The following is a 19,440-nucleotide window of genomic DNA, read 5'->3' on the forward strand; positions in this document are numbered from 1 at the left end:
TGTATGCTTACACAGCCCTCCTCCCCCCTGTGCTGTTACCACTGTATTAGAGGCAGCATCGTGGGGAGTTGGGGGGGGGGGGGAAGAAGCTAGTGTATGAGAGAAGCCAGGTTTTAAGCCAGCTCCTGGCACATACTGGCTCCTGCAGAGCCACCTGCTGTTTCTGTATCAGAGACAGCAGTGGAGACTGGGGCAAGCAGGAGCCGACTGCCCTTCCTCTCCCCCTCCCCCGGCATGTAACCACTGAAATTTTTAGCGCTTACACATTTACTTTAATAAATGCATTTTAGCATCCCTAATCAAACCTCTTCACAGTCTGGCACCTTTCCTTGTCCTCAGTCACTTTTCACAAACATGAATGAAGTAGCAAAATCCATCTTCACCAATCCTTACAACTTATTAGCCAATTTTCTTATGTTTGCCTGTACCAGGCAGTTTTCTTTCTACTTTTTTGGATTTTGCAGGGCCATATGCGAAGCGTGATATTCAAGAGTATTAAGCCATTTTCTGCAACTTGCCTAGCATTTCTAGGGAAAGGGATTCGTGTGACAGTTGCAGGCATCTGAAGGAGGCACTTAAGAGAATTATCATTTGGAAGGGGGGTTGGTTTCCCCAAGTCTACTTTCCAAAGTAGAAAGGAAGAGTTCATGGCAAGATCATAGGTATATTCTGGGTTGCAATTACAGGCTCTGCACATTTAGCTTACATCTAGGTCTGTGCCAAACAATGCTATAAAACCATAAAACTGAAGTACACCAGAGTGACATATTACAGAGATCAGAGAAGTACTGCTGAAGATCAAATTTTACTGAGTCACTACATGCTATCTGCCACCTTGTCCCTAAGGAAAAGAAAGGAGATGTATGGATGACAGATGCTTTACTTACTGATGTGGTCGATGGCTCCTGCGCAGAACTTGCCATAGAACTTTTTGGCGCCAAGGCCCCGCAAATCGTGTATGGTGAATGGCCACAGGTGCAGCACATTGTTACGTGAGAAGGCATCCCGCTTTTCTATGACCACCACCTTGGCTCCTAGAAAGGACAGGTCGATGGCTGTACGAAGGCCACAGGGTCCAGCCCCAATTATGAGACACTGAAAGGCATTGGCATCAAGTAACATTATTGACTGAATAAAAAAAATATTTCTATGACAATTTCAAAGCAACACAAGGCACTTTACTTAGTCCTAATGTCCTGCAGCTGCAATGCAAGCTAGGATTTCACCAGACAAATCCTTTTGAGGTTACCTGTGTGTTCTGTCACTACTCTGTTAATGCAGTTACTGGAGCCTGAATTAAAGCAAGGTCATCATACTAGAAGAAGTGATGAGCAGTGAACAAACTGTGTATTTTCAAGTCTCATTTAAGAAGTATGCCAAACTGTACTCTTCCATCTTTGTAAAATGTGGGTGGGATCAAGAGTTACAAAAGACCATGGCCCAATTTACATTAATTTCTCTCCTTGGAGCAGGTAATTTAGCTCTTTTCTCTTACTACTTTTATTTCCCAAAGCCTGAAAAGATGGTTACTCACCTTCCACAACTATTGTTTGAGAGGTATTGTTCATGTGCATTCCAATCAGGTATATGTACACACACATACACTGTAGCCAGAAAATGTTTCCCCTAGCAGCTAGCTGTAGGATTGGTCTGGGCACCCCGTAAGTGGTACCACTATGGTGCCTAATATAAAGCCCTGCCAGCCTTTCCCATCCTCAGCTCCTTCTCCTACAAAGGGGAAGGAAGGTGGGTACTAGAATGGACATGAACCAACACATCTCTAAGAACAGTGATGAAAGGTGAGTAACCATCTTTTCTTCTTCTAGTGCTTGTTCATGTGCATTCCAAACAGGTGACTCACAAGCCCACGTCTAGGAGGTGGGGTCAGAGTTCTGCACTGATTGGAGCACTGCCCTCCAAAGGTTGCATCACCTCTAGATTGTCCTATGATTGCTCAGTGAGCTGCAAAGGTATGTATAGAGAAGATCAGGTCACCAACCTCCTGAACAGAGATCTGAACAATGAACACCTGGGCTCTAATAGAATATGCTTTGAGCGGGAGTGGAGGTATCCCGGCAAGTCCATTACATTCTTGGATACAGAACACTATCCAGGAAGAGATGCACTGAAACGATACTGGCTGACCTTTCATTCTGTCTGCCATCGCTACAAACAGCTGAGGTGACTTCCTGAACAGTCTCAGTTTATCAATGTAAAAGGCTAGCACCTTACGGACATCTAGGGAATGGAGATTCTGCTCTCTAGCACTAGAATATGGCTTAGGATAAAACACGGGCAAAAAGATGTCCTGACTCGTATGGAAACTGGACACCACCTTTGGTAAGAAGGCAGGATGCAGGAGGAACTACACCTTGTCCATGAAAAAAGGTCGTATACAGGGGCTCCGACAGGAAGGCACTCAGCTCAGAAACTCTCCTTGCGGGTGTCTAACAACTTAATAAATTATATTACTACAGGCAGTCCCCAGGTTACGTACAAGATAGGGACTGTAGGTTTGTTCTTAAGTTGAATTTGTATGTAAGTCGGAACTGGTACATATTGTAGGGGAAACTCTAGCCAAACATTTCTCCAGAGCTCAGTTTTATTCTCCCACACCTCACTTCCCTCAGTCCTTTATTCTCAAGCTGAGCTGTCTGCTGAGAAAAGCCGCTCTGCGTCTCCCTGGTCTGCTGGGGGGAAGCAGCTAGTGCAGGGTTGCCTCACCCCGTTTGTAAGTAGGGATCCGATGTAAGTCGGATCCATGTAACCCGGGGACTGCCTGTACTAAGGTAAGAGTCATTCAGGGATCCCACAGATATTTAAACACTTGTTTTTAAATTGATCATCTCTCTTCCTCACACTCCTAACCCTTTTCCAGGCTGAGACCTCATGCAGAAACTGAGTTCTGAACAGGATTACAGGAGAGCTAAAGCACTATGCATTTGATTTATAAGGAGGTGCCAAGAGTACTTTAATTGAAGTTGTACAACTGGAGATTCAGGAACAAGAGTAAAGACATTCTGAGAGTGGATCTCACAGTGAAATAAACCCAATGACATTAAATTTCTAATGTTTATGGCCACAGTGTTTAAGTGTTAAAGTTTGACCAAAACATCACATGCAACTCTACTGCTATAATATATGTGGAACCTCTCTAGCTAGGTACCCTTGGAACCTGACTGGTGCTGAACCAAAGAATTTGGCAAACCACAGGAGGGTCAATATTGTCTAGCAGCATTACCAACACTTCCACTGCTCTTAGGGGTAAGTTACAGCTAAACACCACACAGAACACTAAAAGCCAGGACTAGTGGCTATAAACAAACTTTACTGAACTGCAGGAAACTTGGCCACACTTATGATAAGTGGACACCCAGCTAACTAAAATCATGCTGAACTACGGATATTGCCAGACCAAAGAGTGATGGACTAGAGAGGTTCACTCTGTATTCTATAACTCTAATTTTCTGGGTGGCGGAATGGTGGCTATACAGTGCAATGACTGGACTCACATAGCTGCAGAGCTTTAGGCTTCAGTCCAGCACTAGCTCTTAATCTTGCAGAAAGATGAGATTCTTAGGATTACAATCCCTCTGCAGTTTAACAGCACCAAAGCTTCTGATCACCGGAAGCCATCAATTTCTCCCCAGTCTGCTTATTCTGAAACTTTCTTAAAAATTAATCTACTGCCTGTGGACAATATAACAGAACTGAAGTTATTGTAGAAATGATAGCCAAATATCCTGACTTAAAAATATAGAAAAAATTTAACCCCTAATGGAAACTTCAGTATAGATTTTATCCCTATTTAATATTTTTAGATTTTTTTAATCTAGTTGTCTACAGATTGTATTCAAAAGCAGGAATATAAATCATTATAAAAGTGAACAGGCAATATAAGCTTTTAATCATGTAGACTCAACTCTGGATTGCACACTATTTATCAAACAACTATGGTAATTTCTCAGATGTTATATATAAAATAATCTTAATGGGTGCTTCAACCAGAATCTGAGACTAGTAATTAACAGCACTAGAGATCCTAGGTAAAAGTAAAAACTTGTATGTGCATTGCATTTATTTACCAACACAGGATATCTATTTAAAGGTATGAAGCAAATCCTAAAGAGCTGTGAATGTGTCTTCAAGAACATAACACTATTAGCAGTAAATATTTCATACTTAGCCTTTAGTTACCAACCCTATGAGAACAGAATAGAACAAACAAGGGAGAAACTGAAATAAATCTTCTAATATTCAAGTTGGGAGTTAGCATTCAGTCGTTTAGATCTCAGATCACTGATGGCACATTAACAGAAATTATGTCAATTTCCGTTTCTTTAGCATGGAATTAATCAAGACATTTCCTTCTCTGGGGAAAGTGAATATATTGCAATGAACATCATCTTGCTCTTGGTGGGCAAAGCAAGACATACTCCCCAATCTAATTTATTGAATTTCTTAATTGTATCACACTCCTCTCTCTCATCTTCATTTTTAAAGGAAACTGGGTGATCACTTACAAAAAAATAACTCATGAGTATATTTAAATGTATAATTATTAACCATTCTATGCAGATAACCAGATAGTTGCATTATGTGAGCTTAATTACTAGAGGAAAAAGATAGCATAGCATGAGATTTTCTCTTCCATACAACTTTGCTTAATTAATTCTTTTCAGCCTTAGAGCACAAATTCCTCACTGTAAGTACAGTATATACCAACCTTAAAAAAATGCATTAATATAGAATTGTAAGTACATAAAAGGTAGATGCAGAAATGTAAAATTCTCTTGGTCTTTCACCAAACAGCTACCTACATTTCTATAACTGTTGTTCTTCAAGATATGTACAGCATATCTGTTACTTGCTAGGGGCACTCACACCCCATACACTGATAGATTTTTTTCTGTCAGAGGTACTTCTCAGGATGGCTAGAGTACCCCTCAGCTGCCACATACTATAGTGCACTGGGATAAGAAGATAAAGTCAACCTCCAAGCTCACCTCAGTTCCTTTGTACCAAGCAGTCTCGAACAAAGAGGAGAAAGAGGGTAGATTATAGAATGGACTACAGGCAACACATCTTGAAGAAAAACAATTACAGAAAGATAGGTAACCAGTTTCTTCTTCGAGTGACTGCACAGGTCCATTCCATTGTATGTGACTCGAAAGAAAACGTGCATGAAGATAGGTTTGGTGTCTACTTGAACAAAAATAGTAAGGCAACCTGTCCAAACCTGCCATTGCCTCTGGACTGATGGGAAACAGAACAATGAGAAGCAAAAAGAACAGAACGGAGACCAAGTGGCTGCTTTACAAATGAGCCAAGAGTTGCAGAAGCTACCTGTAATCTAGGCTCCGGATGGGCAATAAGGCAGTGGGTTTGCCATTATAAGCAAGCATTTAAGAGTTATCACCCTATTTTTTTAATTAAGCTTGAATCATTTGCCAACATGACATTTGACAGTAACACAGGATTTCCCCAAATATTTCAGGCAGACTGGTTGTTGGTCATTGACTTGCATGGGTTTTGTGCAGGTCCGGCAAGCCTTAAACTCCAGTAAACAGAGCATCATTCTAATACTGGAAATAAAAAGTGGTCAAAATAGGCTAAAAATGGGAACACAGGACTGAAATTTGTCTAACACTAAGTATAAATCAAATAGTAAACACGATCTATATACAGAAAAAAAAAGTGAGGGAAGCACTTGAATTAACAGGCCTGAATTTTCCAGCAACCATCACTATTTGTAAGTAGTAATGGAGGACAGTCAGGACTAAGGATGTTAAAATGCAGTTAATAGACTAGTTGATGGAATTTCCATCAGCTTGTCGATAGGCACTTTCGCATTCCTGCAGGGGCTCTTGAACATTTCAAAGGAGGAATGTAGAATTCCACATACAGCCCGGGGCCAGTGGGGAGTCCCACTGACTCTGGGCTGCACGCAGGTACCTGCTTTGAAATGCACAAGGGTGCATCTACACTATGTTTTTCTTTCAAAAGAAGATATGCAAATGTGGTACAAATTTCCATATCTTCTTCCGATCGCTTTTTCGAGAAACCAATCAACCAGAAAAAAAACAGGTCTTTGGGAAAAAAACAAACCCTTTTTCCCAAAGAACTTTCTTCCTCAAAAATTGAGGCTTACAGGGGGGGGTTCTTCTGAAATAATAGTGTCTAGACTGGTTGTTTTATCGAAAAAAACCTCTTTTGAAAAAGCGATCGGAAGAAGATATGGAAATTCGGCACATATTTGCATATCTTCTTTCAAAAGAAAAACGTGGTCTAGATGTGTCCAAAGAGTCCCCGGGGGAGCTCATGTGCATTTCAAAGCAATGGAGGCTGGGGTCAGCGGTGGACTCACAGTCCCATAGTGACCCCGGGCTCCATGCTATGGGATCACCTGCCCCTTTGAATTGCGTGGAAGCGACATTTTAAAGGGACAGCCAGATGCACATCTGATCCTGATCAGCTGTGCGGCGGCTGCCCCTTTGAAACTGCTGCTTCTGTGTGATTCAAAGGGGCAGGAGAGGAGTCCGGGGTTTGCTGGGGACTGCCCAGTTGATCCTGGGCTCTCTGCGGCATTTCCCTGGAATCCGGGATCAGCTGGGGAGTCCCCAGCTGATCCTGAGTCCTGGGGAAATGCCACCGGGAGCCCGGGATCAGCTGGAAAATCCCCAGGCTGACCACAGGCTCCAGAGCTGCCCCTTTAAACCCTCCCAGAGGTGGTGTTTTAAAGGGGCAACCCACCATGCAGCTGATCCCAGGATCAGCTGTGCAGCTGATCCCAGGATCAGCTGTGCAGCTGCCACTTTGAAGTACCTCTTCCCTCCCCCTTGCTGCCTCTTTTCTTTTATAGAGGCAGTAAGGTGGGGGGGGGGGGGAATTGACTAGTCGACATTACTATCCAATAAGCAAATCTTACTGCATAGTCAACATCCTTAGTCAGGACTGGCTTTGTCCCCTTCTGCCAGCAACAGAGGGCACTCCAGTCATCCCCAATGGGTGCGGGAGAAGAGAAAAAAAATCCAAACATCTGTGCACAGGGCACATGCACACCTAAAGTGAAATGGAAAAGTACAATTACTCAAAGAAGAAACTCCTTTTCCTCAAACATTTCCCCACAGGCACTGTCCTTGTATATTTCGCAAACAAGTCATAGCGTCAAGTTAGCCAATAATGGTCTTCTGCCTTTCTGGTAAGAAAGCTCTGTGGAGTTGCATTTTCCTTACCTTCGTGTTGGTGCATGCTTTCCCCTTCTTGTAGTCTTTGTGGCTGCCCCTCTTGTCTAACTTGGCCCAGAGGGCTTTAGCTTTCCAGTAGTTGAGTTTGGATTTGAGTTTATGATAGAAAGACCGATAGTCCTTGGGCTTCAGCTCTAGGTAGTCACAAAGCTCTTGGAAAGCTTTCAGAGTCCCCTTACAGGTTGTGGCCTGTACAAATCTGTCAAAGAGAACATGGGCTTGGTTCACCTTCTCAGTCCCACTTTCTTCCATGCTTTCCACTCAACAGCTGCCCTAATAGGACGGGGGAAGCAGTGCTCTTCCAGTCTGGTGGCCTTCCTGATGTTGCTCTGCCCAGCCACTCTCACTTCTAGCCCACAAGCATTATTAACCTAGAAAATAATGAGAGAAAGGTCACTGAACTTGCATTTACTCATGCATGTTTTCAGAGTTGACGACCTAAAGTAGTTCAACCTTTCCATATATAGTAAAACAATGGTCCTCAATGAGGCCAGTTGAATATCACATGATTGGAGGGTTTCAGCCATGATGATGGAGATACAACATTCTAAAAAATTATTAGAACTATTTTCAAACAACTAAACATCTGATTTTTTTTTCAGACCATCAAATAATGAATGCTTTTTCTGATTCCTTCCCACACGCAGGGTTTCCCAAACATTTGATTATTTGTGCTCCATAGTCAGAAGTTTGAAGTAAATTGGATAAAATTTGGTGAAAGCGGGCAGAGAAGAGGAAGCAGTGAAAAAATAAAAATAAAATAAAATCAGGCTTACAATTGTAATGAAAAGCTAGAGAGAACCATAACTGCAGAGAAATCAGTATCTCCATAACACAGCTGTGCTTACATGTAGCTCCTCTCACGAGCACCACCACCATCACCATAAGGAAAAAATGGCAAGAGTTGGGATTCTTCAAGCAAAATAAATGCTGGTTCTTTCACTGAAAAAGAGACACACATCTGTACATACAGTACCCGGAAAAGAGGGAAGAGCATGTTGAAGGTGGTGCTATAGGGTGAAGAAGCCTCAAACACACTGAAGTTAAAAAGTGACTTAAGAAAAGTGATGGTGGCTACTGCACTCTAAAGCAACCAAATGATTGAGGAAGAAAAGATAATAAAAATATCTAGCTCATTTCATCAGTAGAGCTCTCAGGCCCATTCACAGAATATCAGTATCATTGGAATGAAAAAAGAAGCCTTTACTGTACCTGCTCCATCATATCAGAAATTTACTTTTCCCTTCCTGGCCTCTCTGTGGATATTCTTCTTGTCTTAATTTCTTTTTGGGAACTGGGTATGATGGAGTGATTAGGATGCTGTATTAGCATCACTGTCAAATCTTTCCTTTAGTGGGTATAGCATTTTATATTAACTCATTAAAGGCACCTTTGCAGTTTTTGCTGGAAAAAAAATACCTCTTTTATTTCTATCAAAAAATTCTTGTGAACACTGAAGGAAGAGTGCTGTTTGTAATGGGAGCATAAAATGGGTAAAGTCACAGAGGAAACAGAAAGCACTGGTGCAGAATGTGGAAATTCAGCTCCTAGAATATGACTGAAAATAGAGTTTTGCTTTAGTTTTTTTGGATTGTTTGCATGGGGTGGGAAGAATGGCTGGGGGGAGGGAGGCAAGAGAAGTCTATGGTAGAAAAGGAATCTGAGGATTCAGAATATGTTTTTTAAAGAAACCTTTCAGAATTCTCAAGAGTAAGAAAAGTTCAAATTTAAAGCTCATCTCTCTGCCCCTGATAGGTCAAAGTTTTGGAGCAGTTTGTTTGGGCATGTTGCATCATATCCCAACATGACAGTGAATACTCAGTGCTGGGAATAGTGGAGTAGGCTGATACCCCATTACACAACACAGAATTATTTTTCGTTAGAGAGAAACAAGTTTTCACTTGCAGAATCCAGAGCATGAGGACAAGTTTACATGATATGGACTTCATTAGGGAAACTGTTTTAGTGCACTGGGCAAATATGAAGCTGTTTTTCTGATTGGTTGCCAGTAGTTATGGCTGTATCAGGAAAAAATTATCTTTATTTTTAATCTTAATTCCCATTTCACAATAGCTCTCCAGGCAGCAGCTATCAAGGCACACTTTTCAAGGGGTTGAAGTCTCTGTACTTGAAGCAATGTTGCTTCCTTCTAGCACTAGGGATGTTAAAATTAGATTAATCAACTAATCAAATTTCCATCGACTATTTGCTTAGTCAATAAGGGCACTTCCGCTTTGAATTGTAGCAAAAGCCCGCTTGGCTGTTGCTACATTTCAACAGTAGAACTCACTGCGGCTCCCCATCCCCTCCCACGGAGCTGAAGGGAATCGTCTTTTAAGCTGGCTCCCACCAGCACCCCTTTTTCTTCCCCCACCCTTGCTGCCTGTTGCTTATCAGATAGCCGACTAGTTGCTTACATCCCTATCTAGCACTTCAACATAATGCTTGTCAGGTTAGATTGTTTACTTTATTTATATCTATGTAATGCAAACAATTAGCTAAAAGCTGCAAAGTACAACTTCTGTTTTGTGTTGTGTCTACTTGTCACACACTTTTACTCAAAGATCCTAACACTCAGTGTGATCCCAACATTAAATGCCATCCTGCCTTCCTATCACTTACAAAATGCTGCCCAGTAATGGATTAATATAGAATAAGGGACATAAACCCCCCTGTAGGTAATGGCCATTTCACAGAGAAGTCCATTAGCCTACAGAGTGTTATTAATGCACCCAGATCCAAGCCACCACAGGATTCATTCCTTAATGCTGCCTATTTTTTTATTTTGCCAAACAAATGCAGCAGGACGATCTGTCAGCATAGTCTCCCTTGGGGTTAAACGCAACACTGCTTCAGTTCCAGGAATCTCTCTTTGCATTTAAGCTCTGCCAAGCCTTCTTTTTTAGGTTTGTCTCATTATACAGCGTAATGAAAGTAGCATATTAACTATTGGGAAGCGGGGGTAAATACAGGACTCTTCACACTCCGCTTTATGAAGGGCTATATTTAAGCCACTTATTCTTAAAGGACAAATTCAGCTATTCTTACTGCATGTAGGTCCACCAGATTTCCATTCACTTCCCATTTCCACAGTTTCTTGATGCAAAAAATGAAGCCCCTGAAATCTGAGGGCAACAAGCCAGAGATCACAGGGACTACAGGTGCTAAAGCGAAGACAGGCAGAAATATTTGCCAAGTTTCCAAGGTATAAGTATGTATCTCTGACTTTTTGCAAGTCGGCAGTATCCTGCATGTTTTGTCTCGAGGCAGCTGATTGCTGACTCAGAAGCTCTGCACATTCCTTGGCTAGTACACTAAAGTTTTGGGAAAGAAAGACAAAGCCCATAAAGTGCAAGCAGGGATCAGACTCATGTTTCTATTTACAACAATAGCGGAGGTTGTCCCTGACTCATGGCTGCCAGTGAATTCAGGATCTCCTGCTCATGCCCAGGACAAAAGAAACCCACAAAAATAAAACATAATGAATGATTCCAGGTGGTGTTTCCTCCCTACAATCACCACAGAATGCTAATTTCAAAGATGCATAAACATTTGAACAGATGTGCAAATGGTAAGAGAATGAGTTGCCCGCAAAAGCCAGGATGGGAATGAGTTTAAGTCCAATTCAACAAGTTGGAAGAGGTCTTGAAGGTGTGCTTTGAAGTTCGATCATGCAAGTGACTGGGAAAACATTAGAGCACATATTTTTCTTCAAAGGAATACTCATCTCTTCTGAGGTTCTTGCAATTTCATAACAAGCAAAAAAAAGTTAAAGATTGGAATGCTGATTCTTTGGTCTTTATAGACATCAGCTTGAGACACCTCCCAGAACTTTCATTTCTCAACAAGCTAGGATCCTTTATATAATCCAGTACAAAAATGTTATTCCAAACAACCAAAAAGCTCCTTTTTAATGCCAAGATTGTTTTATTTATTAAAGATTAAATCAAATAAATGCCCCCCTATGAAGAATATCCAACATATCCTAACCTACATGGGGATATTTACTAGACCTTTTGGGTTGGAGGGCAGGCCCAGCTATCAAGCTATAAAATAAAATTCAAAATGGATTGCTTTATTGTTACCAAAAAAAAAAAAAAAAAAACCACACCACCACCATCTATTTTGCCTCTTATACAGACATGTTCAGGAATATGTGGTGCTACCTCATTGCATGGGGATGGATTAAATGATCTTTTGAGGTTCCCTTCCAGTCCTACTTTTCAATTATTTGATAATTCTATATTCATTGTGTGAACTGCCCTGAAGAACGAACTTCAAGTGTCCGAAAAATGCTATAGTGCATTTTCCTACTGTATTATCCTGAGACTTGACAGAATCAGATATTTATTTTTCATAATTCTCACAGATAATACAGATTTTATTTTTAATAATTTTTCATTTGTAATCAATTGCTGAAATTATGGGGCTTTCAGACACTTAATGAGAGTCTCTCAATTTTTCAATGAATGTTTTTCTTACTTTTCCTAGATGTAAATTTTGATTATAATTGATGGAAATTTTTTTGTTTGTCTATGAGCATGCACTGTGAAACACACATTTACTGACACTAACTGATAAAAATCTAATGCCTCCAAGTGTCATTATCCTGTAACCACAGAAGACGTTCCTACACCAAGAGTGCATCTAAGTGGGGACAAAGTCAAATGGACAGTCTATTACTTCTTCTACAGTGTCCCAAACAGCTGTGTGATGAATCAGGGCTCCATTCAGCTATCTGCAGCAAGGCAAGGTTGTTCAACTTAGTCACTGAAGTTATTATTTTTTATTTCAGAGTTTACTTTAACCAATTGCAATGAGTCACAAAATGCTCACAATACAGGCTGCCCAGCAGCAGCATTTATCCATGGATATATGGAAGACAGACAGAAAGACTAATATGATGCATCTGTTCACTTCCCCTCTCCTTATAAGATCACAAGGGAATAGTAGGCGTGGAGAGCTGGACCTGTTTCAGGTGAAAAGGAATGAGCCCTACTTTAATGACCTGACATCTGTTATTTCATCCAATAAGTGCTGCATCCGTTCACAAGGTCCAAAGATGCTGAGTTCCACTGATCAGTGCCTTCCTTGAGAGCAGAAATCCTCAACTAGGGTAAGTAAGGGCTCTGGTAGAACTGCCATTTTAAAATCAAAGCCAGTTTCTTGTTCTTGAAGGGCCTCACATTGCATTTGCACTGTTACCACACTTCAAAATCACCACAAGGTTTACCAAATCAGTGGCACAACAGCAGAGAAATTTCATTTCCTAAGGAAGAAAATGCCTTTTGGAAGGAGTGTGCTCCCTCAGTAGAGAGAGGGAATGCCTAGCCAAACTGATCTTTGGAGTGTGGCAATCAACACACATTATATTCCAATAAGGTGAAATGAGCAATACATCCTATATGAAACAGGCTCTAAAAGTATAAGAACAACAGGCAAAATGAACATTCGCAGTTTGACAGGCAGAATTCCTGTCTACTGCCCCATATCTTCCTGAGCTGATTCCTGGGACCAGGGGAAAAAACCCCAACACCCTGAGTGTTACAGTGAAAATATTAACACGAGATTTACATAGCACTCTTCAAATGTGGGTAAGCACTAATAAATCCATTTTATAGTTGTATAAATTACAGTAGAGAGTAAATAGCATGAAGCAGCTCTATTACTCGTCCACTGTCCTGAGACAAACTTTATACCTAACTGATCTTAACATCTTAACTCCCTGGAGTAAACCCCTCCATTCCTGATAAATTCCATCCACTGCTGTGCATGAGACTTTGTGCATTCAGTTGCTCCCATACGGTGCTAGTTTCTGCCCAAACTTCCTGGGGCATCACTCCTCTTTCCTTTCAGACTTTTATTTCCCCAAAAATACGGGGCACTTCTGCTACTCCACTGCCCCTGCTAATTCACCACTAATACTACCCCAAATACTGCCATTTCATCCCTTATTTCTGATCAACTGCCATGGGAATCTTTCTGTTCTGCTATTCCACTTCTCCAGCAGTCCCAATTTTTCAGTGTCATACCCTTCTCCCATCCCTCTGTCTGCTCCACTCTGGGGGCAGGCTGTGACTGCCAGAAGGGAGGGAAGGGTGCAGATGTTCCTCTACACCCGTCTCATCATACTAACAGAGGTTTCCCTAAAGAAGACTTGTAACTTTCCTCAGTCTTATTCCTTATCGGCAGAGCTAGTACACCCCTTTTGAGATCAGTCTACAATCACGTCACACTACAGTAGGCAGAGAGATACAGAAATGTTTAAGTTAAATATTGAATAATTTGACAGATTGGGACAGGTGAGTGTTTCTGAATGCAAATGCACTGAGGATGTCCCACCACTTAAATTCACAGGTAGATCCACTGAAATACAGTGCTATCTATACTTAGACAGGAGATCCTACAAGGTGTACATTCCTAGAATTCCTCCACACTATCCTATAATTCAGTGATAGCTCTAGTTTAAAGGAGGCTTCTAAAAAATGGCTGTAATAGACAATTTCATATGAAAAAAACAATCTGTTCTCTTTGGGAGGACCCACCTGTCATTCCAGCAGAAGATCAGTATTTCCTGCACAGCAGGCATCTCAAACTTGGAACAACAAGAGACAGGATACAGATTAGCTATATCTCTGTGAAGCCAACATGATATACCACTGGGAGGGTATGCTTGTGGGGGAGAAGAGAGTTTAAAAAAAAACCACCTAATTGAACACAGAAGAATGAAAAATTGTTCTGACCCTCAATAAAGAATGCAAAGGGCATACAGCCTGGAAACTATGGACAGCATATGAAATCTCAAGATATATGGTAATGGAGTCCCTGAGGATTGAATTTTCTACCAGCATCCTGATAAAAAAAAATATTCCAGGCTGCAGCTTGGCAACAGGTAATCAGAGGTTACATTCTGTTATCATCTAGATCAGTGTTTCCCAATTTTATTTGGCCACGGAACCCTTTTAAACTCGAAAGAATTTTGTGTAACCCCTAAAAAGTCTTATATATGGAGCTGAAAAAGTAGACTACAAATAAGTAAGGATAATATTAAACAAATGCCAAACAAGGTCATGAGATCAACATTTAGTTTAATTGCACATATTTAAAAAACAAAAATCACATTAGATGTGTACACATTTTTTTTTAATCATAAAATGTTATTGTAATAGAATTGTCTCATGGAACGCTTATTTCCCTTTGTGGAACCCCATTTGAGAAACACTGATCTAGATAGCAAAAGTGCCTTAAAACAGCAAGTTAACTGGCTAACAAAAAAACCACATGGAATATGGTTTTAATACATGTAAAAGAAACTCAAAACCAGTGTGCACCTCTGTCAGAGCCAAGAGGTGACCCAAGAAAGCCCAACAGGGGAGATGGTAAAAACAGCTGTGATTGTATCATGTGAATATGGCACATATACACTTTTTAAATTTTACTATGAAATTTAGAAACTTCTAACCTGGCATGGAGCCAGCTGGTGTGACGCACAAACTTCTCTCTTGCCACACTCAGTTCTACCAGCATGCTTCAGGTCCACCCTGTAGCAATTCCACCTAACCCTGCCATATACATCTCCGCACAGACTGATAATTGCACAAAATTACACAGTCTGGACTGGGCTAAGATCACCAAAACCACAAGTGCCAGCTTCCTCCAGGCCCCAGAGGTGCTCAATCCCACCGCTCTGCTGCAGGACTCACCCCCCACCATGACCCAGCACTTCCCCTGTTCCACCTCACCTCTTTCTACCCAGCTCCGCTCTGTCCATCAAGCATGCCCACGCTTTTCCTTCCCCAAACCAGCACCCCCAGCACTCTGTGAAACAGGTGATCACAGCTGGCAAGAGGCACAGGGAGGGAGGGGAGAAGTTGATCAGCGGGGCCAAGAGGCAGCAGCTGGCTGCCGGTGATTGTTAAACACCCACTAATTTTTTTCTGTGGGTGCTCAGGGTTGGAGCTTCCACAGAGTTGGTGCCTATGACCAAACCCATTTTCATCCTGGCCATCAAGAGATGTCGTGAGACAATAGGCAAGAAGCTCAAGCCAGTTCTACACTAGACTTTGAAGGTTGAATTAAGGTACCCAACTCCAACTATGTAAAATAGGTAGCTGGAGTTGGCTTGGTGCTGTCTTCACAGAGGGAGGCCAACAGGAGCAAATGCTCCTATCGGCTTCCCTTATTCCTCGTGACTGTGAGGAGCACCAGCGCTGACCAGAGCCACCCTCAGCGTTCAATTTAGTGGGTCTTAACTAGAACCGCTACATCAAACGCCAGAAGATCAATCTCTAGTGCGGCAAGTGAAGATGTGGCCTCAGACACTGAGCCATCTGTCAGCCTTGGCAATCTTTATTTCACTGTAACACTCTACAGATCTCTCTCAAACCTGAAGCACTCAATGACACAAGCTTTTGAGCTTCACAAAACAATAGTAGTCCAATAAAAGATACTATCTCATGCACTCATGTCTCTAATATCCTGGAACCAACACAGCAACAACACTGGATATCACAGAAAAGTGACAGTCTAGATTTTTTTTTTGAACTCTAAGATGCACTCCCTAGCATGTTTTGGTGAATTCACTAGATTCTCAATAGCTAAATGTAATGTTCCAAACTACCTGCCCACAGAAGTACATAAATTGCTCATAGAAGAGTGAATTTTATAGCACTCAGTGCTGCTTCCAACTTTCCAACTATTCCTGGGATGGAGAAAATGCAGGCAACTCTCTGGAAGGAGTGGGTAGAAAAGGAACAAGCAGACAGAAGGCACACACACATTTCTATCACAGTTGTACTATGCGACTGATGATTTCCCCATCACACCCACAAGTGATGAAAAGCAAGGGTGTCAGATATGGTGTCCATTGCTCTGAGCAGCTCAAATACATCACTTAAAAGAAACACCTCCTGTTTCTGTTATGGAAGACTAGATTTGGAAGGTTTGGAAATCTAAATTCCCTATTACAGAACCAGCACAGCATTTGAGAGAGAAGCTGCCAAAGCAAACCGAACCAATCAGTGGGCATGACGGTTGTATAGATTTCTCTCTGCCCCACATAGCCACTTCATTTGAGCTTTGAATAAAAAGCAAAGAAACCCAACCATCTTCATAAAAAAAAATTCTGGGAGTGCAGAGAACAATGGGTTCAAAAACGGACGTGACTATCAGTTAAACCATGTATAAAGATTAGGAGGTACATATCTCAGGAATCCCATCAACAATACATGGACCTCTATCACCTGAATCTCCTTTCAAAAATTAAGGACTAATATCTTTTCATGACAGCACCTCTAGAAAGGAAGACATATTGCTTAACCCTGTGTTGTCCAACATTCTAGCCTCTAATGACATGTGACTATTTGAACAGTTGAGTGTGTGTGGCTAGTTTGCTAGTTGAGAGTATGTGTGTAGTTGGCTTGAACAATGTGGCTATTTGACAGGTTGAGTGTGGATAGTTCGCAACCATTGTGGCTACTGCTTTAAAACTGGGTGGACAACAGTCAACAGATTAAAGGAGAGTAAGCAGGGGGACTGATCCAGCCTGGCTGCAGCAGCCCTTTATACCTGCTGCTGGCTGGGGCTGCTCCAACCCAGTGAAGCAACTCCCGTCCCCTACCAGTTAACCAGTTAAACATTCACATCTCTAGGACACTCTCCATCCTGCCTTTCTCTGAAATAACATACCACCTCCACCACCATAGCATCTCTGTTTTATATGCCATTAGCTTAGAACTATCCTAAGTTTGTATTATTAAACTACTTGCTTATTTATTTGAATTTTTACTCCTCATTAATAGGTGTGTGTGTCCTCATTTGAGTAAAGGGCAACATTTTTTAAAACACACTAACAAACAAACACGTTAATTGACTGAGGAGCAATTCAAATTGATGAGATAACATGATCTTGGTAACTAATTGACCATTCATTATCAGTGGGAAATAGGTCAATGGAGGGATGATAGGAGTTACTATAGAGAACTTTCTAGGTGTCTGGCTGATGAGTCTTGCCCACATGCTCAGGGTTTAGCTGATCGCCATATTTGGGGTCGGGAAGGAATTTTCCTCCAGGGTAGATTGGCAGAGGCCCTGGAGGTTTTTCGCCTTCCTCTGTAGCATGGGGTATAGATCACAGCTAGAGGATTCTCTGCATCTTGGGGTCTTCAAAGTATTTGAAGGCTTCAATATCTGAGATATAGGTGAGAGGATTATTCTAGGAGGGATGGGTGAGATTTTGTGGCCTGCACTGTGCAGGGGGTCAGACTAGATGATCATTATGGTCCCTTCTGACCTTGAAGTCTATGAGTCAAATAATCAAGCAACATAATATAACAGAAATTTGTCTCCTCACACAACCTCCAAAGTCTCATTTTATCACTACCCTGCTCTTCTCATGAGTGAGAGAGATATAGTGAGCCTGGTAAGGGTGGGAATAGTGATAAAACATATATACATATATGTTTTAAGTTTTTCCAGTTACAGACTAACTCAGCTATCCCTCTGAAGGGTGGGTGTAGTGAACCTGGCGTTTTATTCAGTGTGCCTTGGGTAAAAAACAACATTTTGTCCAATATATTTCTAAGAAGTTTATGGAGATCTCAGCACTTGTTTCTCTGTAGTGTGACAAGATGGTGACAGTTCCCACGCAGATAAGCATAATTTAACACTTCACTGCTCTCTACAGGATCAGTGAGCTGGATTCTGTGGAGAGCTGACAGCTGAGTAGGACCAGGACTTCTGCCTGGACATGAACGCCTCTATTTCATAGGTTAACAGCACTTGTGAATACCATTACTTTGCTTAAAAATAGCAACAGGCTTGTATGTTCCCCACTCAGCTGGACATTTGGCTCCCACTAGATACTGAAACCAGCTTCATTTGGCCAGATAACAACTCTTCTCAAGGCATTCAGTATGCCAAGATGCCTCTCTCAGCAAAGATGATGCCAAGTTCAAAGTCTATAGCAAAATCTCTTAGGAAATGAGTTTCAAAGGAAGGAGGCAGTGGTGAGGGTGTTTATTTGCTCTCCTCCCCTGAGGCTTTGGCATGCACAGCTTCTGAAGTAAGGCAGCAACCATTTTTTCCAGAGGCAAGCATTGCTAATGTACTTGGATCCTGAGAGAGAAAAAAGGGTTGGTATTCATTAGTCAGAGGGGAGCAGAGGACACATATTTATTCAACATAAATGTAAGGATGCCAATCAGCAAGAGTTACCACCTTTGAAATGCAAAAAAGTGCCCCCGCACAAGATAAGCCCAAACAATCTCAACCCCACTACCCTTCCCCTATAGGGCTGCCAACATTCTAAATACACAAAAAACATACTTTTTCTGCCCCCTTTTTAGCTCATACTTATGCTGACAATATATCCTGATTTTTCTGGGATAGTCCCGAATTTAAATACTCTGTCCCGGTGGCCCATCAAGTAGTGAAATGTCCAGCGGGACTTTCCATTTCACTACTTGATGGGGACACCAGCTTGCGGGAAGAAGCAAAAAAATGGTGCGGTGCCATTGCTCCTCGCATGGTGCGGTGCGCCATTGCTCCTTGCATGGTGCAGCAGCCTCCTCCACCTGTCCCCCAACAGGGCACATAGGGCAGCGAAACCAGCTTCCGGTAGCGTGGAGCCCTTCCCTCTCTCCCTGCGGGAACACCTCTGCAGCATGGGGTCCTGGTCTGGCTGCACTACCTCCTCCTCCACCTTGGAGCCCCAGCAGGAGCCGCATGGAGCCCAGCTGAGGCACTGCGGGGCAGGGTGCACTCGGGCTTGGCAGGTGCTGGGACGGGAGTTGGGACCACCCATGGTGCTATTTTTAGTACCATGGTCCAGGTCCCCGCAGGCAGCCCCAGCTCGAGTCAAGCAGCAGCCACACGAGCCACATTCCAGCCAGGGCAGCCTCACTGGAACAGGCCTCGTATGCGGGCCTCGACTCCAGCTGGAACCCTGGGAGCAGCTGGGGATAGGGCTGCAGGGGCCGGACTGCGGTAAAAGAAAATTGCACCGCGGCCCCGGCTCCAGCCCCTGAAAACTGCTTTCTACGCAGAAGGCAGAAGGTGGGGGAAGGAACAGAGAAAGAACTAAGGGGAAAGTGGGTGAGGAGAGAAAGAGGCTTTGTGCTAAGGGGAAGGAGTGGCAGGGCAGAAGAAACAGGAAGGAACCAAGGGGCAGGGTGGAGGAGAAACAAATTCCAGG

The 19,440-nt window shown here is 42.4% G+C and overlaps 1 protein-coding gene across 35 annotated transcripts in view; it reads right to left on the reverse strand.

Annotated features, from left to right (window-relative positions):
• Nucleotides 1–19,440, reverse strand: part of MICAL3 (microtubule associated monooxygenase, calponin and LIM domain containing 3) — a 234,780-nt gene that overhangs the window by 152,799 nt on the left and 62,541 nt on the right. For 31 of the 35 annotated variants that reach the window (XR_012895684.1, XR_012895726.1, XM_075896972.1 and 28 more), the window contains 2 exons: nucleotides 7,236–7,618; nucleotides 888–1,095 (listed from right to left, as the gene is read on the reverse strand). Coding sequence is in view for 33 of the 35 variants with exons in the window: in XM_075896972.1 (XP_075753087.1) it covers nucleotides 888–1,095; nucleotides 7,236–7,499 (472 nt within the window). In the remaining 2 variants the exon portion in view is untranslated. Of the gene's footprint in view, nucleotides 1–887; nucleotides 1,096–7,235; nucleotides 7,619–8,023; nucleotides 8,043–8,095; nucleotides 8,190–13,792; nucleotides 13,843–19,440 lie in introns of those variants that run through there. The other 4 variants (XM_075896875.1, XM_075896893.1, XM_075896885.1 and 1 more) reach the window with 3 other exon arrangements.

This window comes from Pelodiscus sinensis, chromosome 1 (assembly GCF_049634645.1).
Source record: "Pelodiscus sinensis isolate JC-2024 chromosome 1, ASM4963464v1, whole genome shotgun sequence".
NCBI classification, from domain to species: domain Eukaryota; kingdom Metazoa; phylum Chordata; order Testudines; family Trionychidae; genus Pelodiscus; species Pelodiscus sinensis.